Raw genomic sequence first — 13378 nt, 5'->3', positions numbered from 1 at the left:
TTCCATCTCCCGTCCAGAGCCAGAGTCCTGGCATCTTGTGCTTAGAGGTTAAATAGTCTGCTCATTAAGTGAAATGTATCCCGACAAGCAAAGCAAACAATAAACCATTCAACCTATCAGCCTATCTCTCTTCCTGCACTTGCCGGCAAGGCCACTTTAATTAATATTCATTTAATTATTTTTAATCGAAGAACCAGAAGAGAGACAGAGTGAGAAACAGAATATGAGAGAGAGAGAGAGTGAGTGAGAGAGAGAGTGAGTGAGCGTGACCACATACATATCTGGGCCCAGCTGCTTATCAGTAAGTTGCCTATAAATAACAATAGCAACAAACTTGAATATGTAATAAAAAATAAAAAGAAAAAAAACAAAAAAAAAACACCAAACAGCAAGAAGAACAAATTGCGTAAATGCTTTTTATAGAAGTTCAAGTCATTGAAAAAATTGAATTCACTTCCTTCTTCTCGAAGAGCAGGCAAAATGCGGCCACACGCACAAATATACTTAGATATATGTACATACATATGTATGTTTATATATACAATATATATGTACAGTTTCATAATCAGCCAGACCAGAAATGGGGCCAAATGGAGGCCATAAGTTCTACTTGTTGCTTGTGCCCCAAAACACACACACACACACACACACACACAAAGTGAGAAGTGTAACCGTCAAATATTGATCCTCAGGCAAGGCATAAAACGAAAAGTTTTCGTTTCTCAAATTCAAGTGAAAAAAAAAATCAAATAAATTGTCAGACGGGAGGCATGGAGCGGGGAGGGCATTAATTGAAATTGCCGATAAACAAATCAACAAGAAGAACTTTTAATGAAATGAAATCATTTTTTATTGATTGAAACATTTTGACAAATTTATGTTTATTTACAAAGTCGATTCAAGCATCACCCGCAGTCGAAACAAAATTTGTTTAAAGTGATCGCTTATTGATGGAGTTTTTGGTACAGTTATGCACAAAAGCATTGCATACTTTCAACAGCGCGCCAAACGAAAAAGATGGATCGCTCTAAATTATCGATAAGAGATCTCAAAACGATCGATAAACCACTGACGAAATCGTAACCAATTTCAATATATACATATACTGCATCTATTTGACTTATTATCAAAAATCTTTTGCTATTGCTCTAACTTCTTCTATTCTTCTATTCATTAATGTTCTTTTCCCTCACTCTCTTTCGAAGTCTCTCATAAAAATTATGTTACCTAAGTCCTTTATTTCTTTTCTAATGTCTCTTGATCTTATTGATAATTCTTAGAAGATTACTTTCTTTTCTTTTTCTCACACGCTTGTGATCTTTTTCATTTTGCTTGAAATCATTTCTATTAATATGCCGACAAGCAAAATGTGCAAGTCTGCAACATAGAATGCAACATTTTGAAGCACATATGTGCATGTGTGTGTGTGTGTGTGTGTGAGTGTGTACATAGTATCGTATGTACCCACTTAATTCCTAAATATGCGGAATATAAAAACCATCAGAACCGCCACCACGTGGCAGCTGTCCATAAAATTTACAAAACGAAACGACTCGAGAGTTTATGGCGATAAAAACAAAAACCAAAAAGGCACTGAAACAAAAACACAAAATATATCTTGTTAGTAAGTAACGAGCGAAGATGACGATTTTAAGATACCCTGCATATAGATAAGGACAAAAGATGGATTTGTTATAGATATGCATATTTTACAATTTAATTAAATTGAATTCATTTCTTTCTAACATTTTGCTAACCCATTTTTCTATTTTTGTGTTTTGACTATTGTCAAAAGGGTATCATAAAGTCAATATGCCTTTAAAACGAACAACACGAAGAACACATAAAACACATGCTTCATAAAAGTTTGAAACAAAAAGAAAATCTGAAAATTCCTTCAAATAAAAATGATGATTATTATGATGCGAGTTTTGGGCTAGACTTACATACATATGACATTACTCTCGAGACACTGTCTGTATGAGTTATTATGTGTAGTTAAGACTTTGACATTTGGCAAAGACGAAGAAAAAAACAATTAAAATCTAAAAGGTTGAGGAAAGATCAAAAGCAATTAGAAGACATTATGAAGTGTCTGTTCCCAAAAACAAAATGTTTAACTTAAAGTTCGACTAAAATAAATACACTACACTCTAATGATTTTTCACAGCAAACACTTTCGATTATGAAATGATTGTTTTCAACGGTTTTTCAATTATAGGTAAAACTATTAAAACACAAAAAACAAAAACTAAAATAGCCAAAGTGAATCAACAAAAACACTGACTGCTAGCAGTTTATGAACCGTAAACTAATAATAATAAAAAATGATATTTTTACCTACGCTTATCTCAAAACTTCTGACTGTCTGTTAAGCGAAATGTCTTGATTATCTACTTTATATTGCAGTTTACTTAACTTACTTTACTCTAAAATATAGTTAGTTGCTTGTTAAGTGACTGTTGATCAAAGACAATTTAAGTTTTAGTAAGTTTGGTTTAGTGACTGTTGGCAAAAACTTTGTAAATTTCTCTCTTACATTGTAATTTAGACAAATTTGTTGAAAATATTCAAAAACTAAATCTAAAATTAACATGCAAGTTGAATTTTATTGTCGGTTAAGTTAGTTTTAAACCAAAATGTAGTGAGTTTTTAGTTGATTAATAACTTAAGCTTGAAATCCTGTTAAGTTGGCCCAAGTCTTTGCAGTTTTTGATGTTGAAGCTTATTTAACTCATCAATTTCATGTTTGTATAGTAAACTACATATAAAAACATCTTTGTTCAAATGTATTAAAAACGAAATTCCAAAAAAAACAAAAAACTGAAAAATAACTAACAATTAGCCATAAAACATTCTTTTAACCAATTGTTTAAGAAAAACCAATGCCTAACCATATCGAAATGCCACACTTGATGTTAGTGTAAAATACCTGGAAATTTGTGTTTTTTGTGAACGAAAATTGAGTTGAGTTTTAATTAGTTCACATTAATTACGCACAATTGTGTGAAAATGTTGGCCAAGTTGGTCGGCCAACTACCTCAACTAATGCTCAATTACAAATTGGCGGTTCTAATGTAGACAAATGACAGGGCCAAAAACAGGCCAGGACTGAGAAGAGTTTCAGGTATCTGAAAGAGGCGCAACCATCATTACATCATCATCATCATCATAATCATCAACAAACATCATAATCATCATCATCAGGCACATTGTCACGTAGCTACTAAGTGCCACAAATTACGCACGCAAATTGGCTTTGTTTTTTTTTTGGCTTCTCAAGTGGCTTGAAGTGAAATGAAGTGAGTTGGTTCATTCCTTTGCTTCTTCTGCTCCTGCTCCTGTAGGTAGGCTACATACATATACTTATTGATAGTTTTGCTCGATTTAGTTAAGTTTTGTTTCGCCAACTGGTCAGTATCACTCACTAGTGTTGAGCATCGCTTCAAAAACGACAAAGAAAAACGCTGTAAAAGAACTATGTATGTATGATAAAAATTTCCCCATTAAACGGGGCTTAGTATATCAGGGCAAAAACAAAAAAAAAAAAAAAACGAAAGAATAGAAGAAGACGAGGGAATAAAAATAGCTGCCACATAGACAAGGACTAGCTCAAGTTTTGTGGGGGGCTGACAACTTAATATCAGGCACGAACAAAGTGACACCCCCCCCCCCCCCCCCCCCACACACACACACACACTTTTGTGGTGCAACCACAGCATGTCAAACAACAACAAGAGAAAGAAAAAAGAAGCCGGAGAAAGAAAAGTCTGCCGACAACTTAAAGGCGTTAATGGTCGTTTGTTTTATGAGAAATTGCCAAAACGTGAGCGGCATCATCAAGTGTCCAACCCAAAAGAGTCTTACATATCTCTCTCTCTCTCGCTCTCTCTCTCTCTATCTGTGTGTGTGTGTGTATTATGGTGTAAAACATCAGCCAGGATCAACAGTCGCCAAAAGCGTGCTCTATGCCCTCATGCTTCTGTCCAGAGGACGTGTCAACCTTGAGAGTAGGAGTTAGTGGAGCACCATCAGAAGTTGCAACATTTAAATATGTTTCCACATAACTTCACAAAAATCAAACAATGAATTTGTGAACAATTGAAATAATAACAAAAGATTTCAAACAGCCCCCCGTCCTCAACTTTGTCGAACTTTGTCAACCTTTTTGAGCCAAATCCAAAATAAATAAATAAATGTCCATTTCAGGTGTCGCATTGTCACATTGAAACATTGTTGCACATATGACTTTGTCTCTTTCACTCTCTCTCTCTCTCTATCTTTCTCTCAATTTGTTGTAACATGCAATTTAATTTCCTGGTGTCTTTAGGTTAAACTCCAACATAACAAAAAGAGGAATAAGAATGCTGTGTGTGAAAAACAAAATTGAATTAGTTTTCATTTCCATTTTAGCATTGTTTTAATATCTATTACTTGTTTTTAATCACTCTTGCCAATCAATGTTGACCTTAACCTTTTTGCAGAAGGTTATTCGTTTTGGCTATCAATTTCTTGTCTTAATGAAAATTAATGAAAATTTATGTCTGAGCAAAGTTAATAGCTTAAAAAACTTAACTTTAACATACTTATTTCCCAGGAAAATGGATTACAAATTTGAGTCAATAGATTTTCCTCTACATCTCATTTCCAAGACCCAATTTACTTTGCCTCATTTCAGAAGGTCTCCGGTTTTAAATCTTGACATTTTTTATGTGCGATTTAAGCCTTTGGAGACCAAATATTTAATATAAACGGTTAGGGGAAAGATTATGTTTATATTTGATTAGTAAGCCGCTATCTCATCTACTCAATGGAGATGATGTGCGCCCAGCCACAAGACCATTTGGTATATCATATGGCAGCTAAATTGCGCAAATAAGTGCACAAGAGGAAAATCCGAGGAAAAAAACTAGAGGGAACGACTAAACTGAGAAGAAAAACTAATTAAATGAAAACAATTGGCGAACGTCTAGTTTACAGCGCGCGAAATATGTACGGGGAGGGGGGATAAAAGAGAAACACTCAACAAATAGAAATAGACACGAATTAAGAGAATCTTGCTAAATATTTCCTGCTGAGATCTGAAACCGGAGCTCTAAAACTATACAGAGAGCGAAAGAGATGAAACTACATTTGGTTTTCCTACTAGACCGAGGCAAAGGAAAAGGCAAAGGCTGAGGCAATGCAATTCTTCATTTTAATCTCAGTCTTCATTCGTTGATTATGATTGACGGGCATGGCGACGCTTTAAACTTAATCACATAATCTTCTTTTGGAGGTCCAACGGTCTCCTTCCCTTACACATTTGCACACATCATCTCCTTCCCCTCGATTAGCCTCAGAGATGACGGGCGTCAATTGCTTTGCACTTGCCCCAAAGACCCAAATACCGCCACAACTTGATGACATTTTGAGCATAAAAGTAAAAAAAAAGCAACAAAGCAAAAACCCAGCTGGAAATGCATAACAACAACAACAACCAAAAGTTTGTGTGAGAAAATAACTCAGCATAATAATAATAGAACAACTATGAACAGAAACAGGAACAGGAACAGGAAAAGGGAGTGTAAGTGAGGAGTGGCAGTGGGAGTAGGAGTCAGTGTGTGTGTGTGTGTGTGTCTGTGTGAGTTTTCTGAGTTTTGTTGTTGTCTGACTGGTGGTTTACAACCAATTACCTTGGCGTTAGTTTTTAATCAAATTTTCACATGTTTCTACCCCCAATTTCCTTTTGCACAACTTTCTCTCTCTCTCTCCCTCTCTTTCTCTCACTCGTTGCGTCTGTTCCTTTTATGAGAATATCCCTGCTAATAATTGTGGGTAACACACAAACACACAGAGAAAGTAGAGAAATGTTGCTGCCCATCGGCTTTAATTGTTTGTTGAAAATGCTAAAAATGATGAATACTTTATAATTTTAAAAGTGGAGACTTTTCTACTGTATTACAGGCTAGGTAAAAACGTTTAATATAAGCCATAAAAAATGTTAGAAGTGTGGAGACTTTGTTGATTTAGACAATAAGTGTTTATACCATTACAAATCACAAGAACTACGAGTCTTTTAAGTTTTGGAGACTTTAATAGACTTACGGAGAGTTTCAAATGTACGTTAAAACTTTGTAGACTTGTGAAGATTTCTGCTTTTGGCCATATTCAAGTTTTGTACTAATTGTTATAAATTTTTCAGGCCGTTTTGCGTTTTTAATTCATTTTGTAGACTTGTGGAGACTTTGTAGATTTTCGAAAATCACACAAACTATGAACCTATGTTTGTTTTGGAGACTTAAATATATTTGTAGAGACCTTCATCTGCCTGTGGCGACTTTATGACATTAGACACACAGTTTTTAAGACTTGTGGAGAGTTTCAAATTCAGGTGAAAACTTTGTAGACATGTAAAGATATTTGCTTTTTGCCATATTCAATGTGTATACTAATTATTATAAATTATTTGCTGTTGTTTTGTGTTTAAATTAATTTTGTAGACTATGAATCTATGTTTTGGAGACTTAAATAAATTTGTGGAGAGTTTCATATGCCTTTGGAGACTTTGTAAGACTTTTAAAGATTTCTCAGTGCTGTGATTGGAGACTTTAGTGCTGTTTTTAAAATCAAAATCACTTTGCAGACTTGTGGAGACTTCTGAAAATTTGTGCATAGGAAAATATTTAATTTGTAGAGTAACTACACTTTGTCTTTGAATGGTTTCAGCTTTTTCTTTTGTTGCCAAATTTGGCCTGCCACGCCTTTAAAACGCCCAGTTTCCACAAAGGGCTAAAGGAAACCATATTTGCCGTGTTTATTGGCCACAAATTTTGTGTGTAGTCAGACAGACAGACAGACACACTCAGTCAGTCAAACAGTCAATAACTTTTTCCTTTCGCGCCTTTTCTCTTTCTCTTTGTCTCCATTCCATTTCCATTTCCATCCATCTCTCACTATTTTCCACTGTCTCCATTGAGAAACGTGTGCGATCGATTTTACGAGTATTTTGTCTGCGATTTTCAAACTTAGATGAAAATAAATTGCCAATACACATGTGTGTGCAAAATTTATGAAAAAAGGAATGAAGTGAAGTGAAATGTGTGTGTTGCGGGTGGAAAGGCTTTGGTGGAGTGACTGGGAGGTGGGGGCGGGGGTTTCTCTCTCCCTCTCTCTCTCTCTCTCTCTTGGTGTTTTGTCTGCCGTTTCCAATGTGTAATTTGTCTTACAGGAAATGAGTCAAAATCAGTGTCTGGCTGCCCCACGGGACGGGCCTAGTTTTCATAATTTTTTTGGCACTGTGTGTGGTCTCCTTTTTTTTGTGTTTTTCGTTTTTTTTTTTCTGATTTTGCCCAATAAAGTTCAATGCACGGAACTGGACGAAAATAAAAGGAACAATAAAAAGAAGGGAAAAGGCTTTAAAAAAAAAGGGTAAAATAAAGAGGAAGTTGACCAACAACAGCAACAACAAAAAAAAAACACCCAAGTCTAGTATGCCGACCTTGACGACTGTCTTTGCTCTCACACCACACCCTCTCTTTGCCCTTGTTCTCACTGTTGTGTGTGTGTGTGACCCAGTTTTTGTCTTGGGATGTCTAAGCAACAAGTTTATTCGAAATGACTACAAAAAAATGCATCATATCTCATAAATCTCTGTGAATGCATTTAGAAATGGGTTCAAGGACAATAGCTGCACCCCCCGCCCACCCGAAATGAACCCCATTCACCGCACACTCTCTGGTCTCTCCCTGCTATTTAACAGACGATCCACCTTTCTACATAAATATAGTGGCATGTTGCATGTTCTTTTTGATTTGCCACGCACATTAGTTTCATTTATTTGCTTGTTTGTTCAACACGCTGCGTATGCGTAATAATTCATTTCCACTTCCATTCCCATTCATTTTCATTCGGTGTATTAAGTGTATGTGGGCGGTCGTTTTGCACAGTTTGACAGCCATTGAATGCTGTGGGGTGGGAATCGAGGGGGAAGCTGTTTGCATGCATTAGCCACATTTCTCGTGCAAGAAACAATAAACGCTCAAAAAACTGTGTCAGGCCAATTGAATTGCAAGCATTCAAATATATTTTATACAATTTAACAAAGAGACTAACCCGAAATGCCCCCGAAATGTCTCTCGATATGGCCCCAAAATTTTGCCTTATTCTCTCTATCGACAATGTTTTTTGATTGAAAATCATATAAACTTTCAATTGATGAACACTTTTTGTTCAATTTTTGATTAAATTCAATTGTATGAAATATCAAAAATGATAATCTAAATTTGGTTGCCACTGCCTTTGGACTTTTAATTTGTTTTTAGGCGACTTAAAAGTTAAATTTATTTTTGGCAAATTATTGGCATTAAAAATTGACCTAAATACGCTTATCACACACATATCAATAATTTCAATATCTTGCCATTAACCAATAACAATTGCTGATTAACCGAATTCACTTTCTAATGGTTAAGATAAATATTGGCAACTTAAATGACCAATATAAGAGCCTTAAAAACTTTCAGTTTACCTTGATTTGAATGAAATTTCGACTTTTAATAATTATATCTAGAAGTCAAAGTTAAGTCAAACACAAAGATGTGTACTTTAAGGTTATTAAAAATAACATTTTGGGTTACGATTCCAACTTCAATTCCCTCAGTCGTAACTTCTTAATTGAGAATTGATTTCATGTGTTAATTTTTTGGTTTTGTTTCGTTTGTAAGTGATAGACAGACGTCATAGATTTCTTTCACCATTCTTGATGATAAGTGCCAGAGTTAGGGCTAGGCGGTGCCCCACCCCAGGCGAAGACACACAGATTGTACAATTCTTCAATATGAAAAGAATCAAAGAATCAAGAAGATATATGTACTATGTAATTGAAGATTTGAAATCTTTTTTCTGTTCGTATTGAAAACTATCCACTTAAGATTTTTTCGTTTAGGTCCAACTCGTGCATGGTGCATATGGAATGCCATATCTATCTATACCTGTAGCTACATACATATATATCTTCTATTTCTTCTATCACAATGATACAATAATGCAGCAGGTGGGGGCATGGGAAATAAGTAATGGAATGTGGGCCAAATGTGCATGCGCCTTGTTTCACTTTACTCCCCGAAACCACCCTCCTCATTTTCTTCTTCTTTGTGTTTGTCATATCTTTGGTTTTTCCTCTTATCGATAAGGTGGCGGCCCCATCGATAAAACCAAGAAGATAATAATGGGCAAGAACTGAAAGACCCAATGAAGAAGATGACAAGAAAAAGACGAGAAAAACTGAATGCACTTTTCATGTTATAATTGTCATTTACTTGCAGTTTATTTGAAAATTCATCGAAAATATAGGTTAAAGGGGGAGGAAAAAGCATTGATTTGAAAATTTCAAACTCAAAATTCAACAAACTGTAAACTGTTGTGTTAACAGAACGCCCAAAAGCTTTCTGTTAAGGTGAGGTGAAAAGCTTCAGTAGCCATCAAACTGTTAAGTTTACACTATTACAACAACCAATGGCTCTTAAACTGTAATCATTTGGGTACTTTTTCAGGCTATGAAAAGCTTTAGATTTTTCAAATATTCATTCTAATTTTTGTTTTTGTTTTTCTCAATGTTTTGTATTTTTGCAGCAAATCACAAGTTTAGACGATGACCTTGACTTTGTGGAGAAAGACAATGTTATTTTGGATCGTGAGAAGCGTCATGATAGCGTCCTAGATGATTGGAATCCCATTGATGATGATGATGAGCCCCAGTTGGTAGAGGGTAACTGGTTCAGTCAGGGTGTCCATAGAGTTCGTCGCGAACTCTCTCGCATTTTTGGCTCTGGTCCTGAAGCATCGAAGGTTCGTGTTCATCGCAGTTTGAATAAACGTCAACAGGTGCGACGACAACATGCCAAGGAGGAGGCAAAGCAGCGACGTGATCTCCAAAAGTTGAATAGACAGCAACAGCAGGAAAAACAACGTTTGCAACAATTGCAGTCCCGTAAACGTTCACCCGATACTTACGAAGAGAGCTATCCGGGATCCGGTGATGGCGGAGATGGAGGTGATGGAGGAGATGAAACCACTTCGTGTAAGTGATATAAGAACAAGTCATATTATCAAGTCATAGATTGACTCTCTCTCTCTATCTCTCTCTCTGTCTCTCTCGCTCTTTTTTTCTAGATCGTACCGTTTTCAGCATAAATGAACCATTCTTTAGCGAGTACGAGGATAAAAATAGTGAAAAATTCGAAACATTGCAAAGACAACTTGCCCAAGACTTGCTTTCCTTTTTCCGTGAGGTCTATGAATTGGATGACGATGATGTGGAACTGCATAGCACTCTCTTAGATGTGGAGTAAGTACCAGGATTACTCTCTAAACTCATTTAACCTCTTCTCTAATCCTGTTAATTGTCTCTTATAGACGAACCGACGATGCCTTTAAGCAGCGAGTGCTAGTGCAATTGGAGATACCGAATCGTATTACCGACTTTGAGGATCAATTCCGTAAACATTTATCGAACTATAATCGAATTGACAGTATAGGTGCATCGGTCGATGATAGATTCGCCTTCTATCCATATCTTGGTAAGGGAAATTGCAATAAATTTAATTTAGAACTTGGCTTAGCTCTCTCTCTATCTCTCTCTCTCTCTCTCTTGCTGCTCTATGCTCTCTGTGGTAATTGGGGCTACCAAGTGAAAAGTTCAATTATGTCCTAGTAGAGTAGAAACCTATATTTAATAAATTCGAATTTTCCAAAAAAAAAAACCTTCACTACTATCGTGCTATCTCTGTTACTCATTCACTCAATACACCTCACAAATGCAGGATATACCAAAACCCCCGATACCGTTAAGCCAACGAAATCAGCTGTTTGCCTCAATTTGCGTAATGATGCATTCCCATGCTCAAATGGTTATGAGATTATCAAATGCATTAATATATGCAACGATTTGAACGATTGTTCCGATGGATCTGATGAGGAGCCAGAAATGTGTCGACTATATAGGGAAACGATATTTGATAGAAACAATAATAACGATGATAATGATGAAGTCTATGATGAATATAACGAAAATAATGAAGGTGTTCTCACTGCGGTTGAGAAAGCTAAACGGGTTTGCGAAAACGATGATTACTTCGATTGTAAAAATGGTGATGGCTATGCCGATTGCAGTCATGTATGCGATAATAAAAACGATTGCACCGATGGTTCCGACGAAGATCCTCAAATGTGTGCAGCCCACCGAGGTTTGTTCTGCTTGTTGGGGAAAGAAAAATCGGGTTCAATTCAACATACACAACATATATACACATACATTCATATTAAGTCTATTCGTGGAAGGGAATGCAAAACGAAACGAATTTGAAAGAAACAACAAAAATTTTCGGATCAAAGTTACGATTGCAATCCCTGAAAGAGGAGGGGAAAAATGTCAAAAGCTTTTGTGCCTAAGAAATGTTTGACCATTGAGTGATGTTATTTTTGCATATACAAAAAAATATATTTCCATTTTCATTCTGTCCATCAGTTGCTTGTACGCCTAATTGTAAGTCATCGAGTCTCTCTCTCTCTCACTCTCTCACTCTCTCTCTGTCTATTTTTCACTTTCTCTCTGTCTCTATATCTATGTCTCTATGTTTTTGTTATGTCTTAGTAAAACGACAAAATCGCTAACCTTTTTTTTGTACCTTTTTAAACTTACAAACAAACACACACACATACAGAGAGACATGTCAACGGAGCGTATGATTTAGGATCACCTTTTGGTGCTAATGATACGATACCTGAAGTAGAAGGTTCTGGCGATGATATCGCTGTAAAGGTCCCAAGTTATGGCTGCCGTGGTGATACCACCTATACTTGTCCTGTATCAGGTCACACCATTTGCGATGAGCAGCGTTGCGATAACATAAGAGATTGTCCTGATAACGAGGATGAATTGAATTGTGGCACTGATAATTATGAACCGGGTAATTCAAATTCTAATTTGATCATCATTGTCATCAACAACAATAAGAAGAACAATAACAGCAACAACATCAAATTCAAACATTCAACTAATCCCACACCCATATAAATCTGGCAAAATATATAATGAAATTTCAATCGCAATCGGAATCATTCCCTTCTCACTCAGTGTCATTAAGTTTTAGTATTTTTCATTTTTTTTTTTTTGACAATATATTTTCAGTAAAAACTCATTTATTTTACCTTTTTCTTTGGCTTTTCTTTTGCTTTTTTCTTTTTTTCCTTTTTTCTTTTTTCTTTTTTGTTTTTGGTGTTTTAGATTTGATTTGCTCTGAAGAAGAATTCAAGTGCGATAATCGTTGCCTGAATTTGAACTATCACTGCGATGGTCACATAGATTGTGAGGATCAGACCGATGAGGCTGGTTGCCCAACCAAAGAGGAGCAAGCGCCACAACCAAATCCAGAGCAACCCGAGGAAAATTGGGTAGATAATGGTAAGTGCTTATTTCATTTAATTGTGTTTTTATTTTGATCTGGAGGCATTTTTATTGTAATTTAAAAGTTTAATATATATGATTTTTGGGTAATTTCTGATTTATTCAAAATTTTATAATGCCAACGTTTTTCTTATTTTTTTTTTTTTTGTTTTTTTTTTTTTTGTTGTGTTTTCTGACCGCTGATCTCATCTGCATTGCCGACTGGCAACGTGCCGTGCTCTAAAGCAAAATCAATTTTGCATAAAGTTATGATGTATTTGTAATGGGTAGGGGCTATAAATTCCGTATATTAATTGGCCCATCGATATGAATACAAGATGAATATGAATTCATCCATATTTTAAATTAGGTTAAATATTTGCCTTTCTCTTAATTCTAATGGATTTTGCATAAAAACATATTTATTTATAGATTGATCGACAAAAAAGGCGATCAACTCAATTGGCTAAATATTTAGCGATCATTTATTTAATTATTTTCAATTCCATATACATATATATTCGCGTTCCCATGCCAAATATTTTCTAATTGATGGGGTTTTTCTATTATCGCACTCTTGACTTTAAATAGTTTGAATTGTTTCATCTGACATTTACAAGGACATTGTTGAAATTCGGTATACATAAAGTATAAGTTAAAGTATTTGGTTTCAATTTAGATGTTTTTTTAGTTACTTTAAACAGACATTTGATTGGCATTCTATTCAATCGTTGTTTTAATCGTACATCTTGAAATAGTTTTTAACCATTATGATAAATATTGTAAGCTTTAATTTGTTTCTTAAGACGTTTTACTACCTGAACCAATGGGAAATCCATTTGAAAACGATTCACTGCGATAAATAGCTCATTTCCATTACTTATTTATATGTTTCAAAATATGTTTCCTTCCCCTCAATCATACCCACAATTGAAGAATTTGGAAATGATAAGC

General features: G+C 35.3%; 1 protein-coding gene across 2 annotated transcripts in view; it reads left to right on the top strand.

Annotated features, from left to right (window-relative positions):
* Positions 1-13378, top strand: part of LOC6649352 (basement membrane-specific heparan sulfate proteoglycan core protein) — a 92275-nt gene that overhangs the window by 18214 nt on the left and 60683 nt on the right. For both annotated transcript variants that reach the window (XM_047011117.1, XM_047011118.1), the window contains exons 2-6: positions 9613-10060; positions 10153-10327; positions 10396-10559; positions 11703-11948; positions 12266-12442. In XM_047011117.1, coding sequence (XP_046867073.1) covers positions 9613-10060; positions 10153-10327; positions 10396-10559; positions 11703-11948; positions 12266-12442 — 1210 coding nt within the window. The remainder of the gene's footprint in view (positions 1-9612; positions 10061-10152; positions 10328-10395; positions 10560-11702; positions 11949-12265; positions 12443-13378) is intronic.

This window comes from Drosophila willistoni, assembly GCF_018902025.1.
Source record: "Drosophila willistoni isolate 14030-0811.24 chromosome XL unlocalized genomic scaffold, UCI_dwil_1.1 Seg141, whole genome shotgun sequence".
In the NCBI taxonomy this organism is placed as follows: Eukaryota; Metazoa; Arthropoda; class Insecta; order Diptera; family Drosophilidae; genus Drosophila; species Drosophila willistoni.
This window is presented reverse-complemented; position numbering and strand designations above follow the sequence as displayed.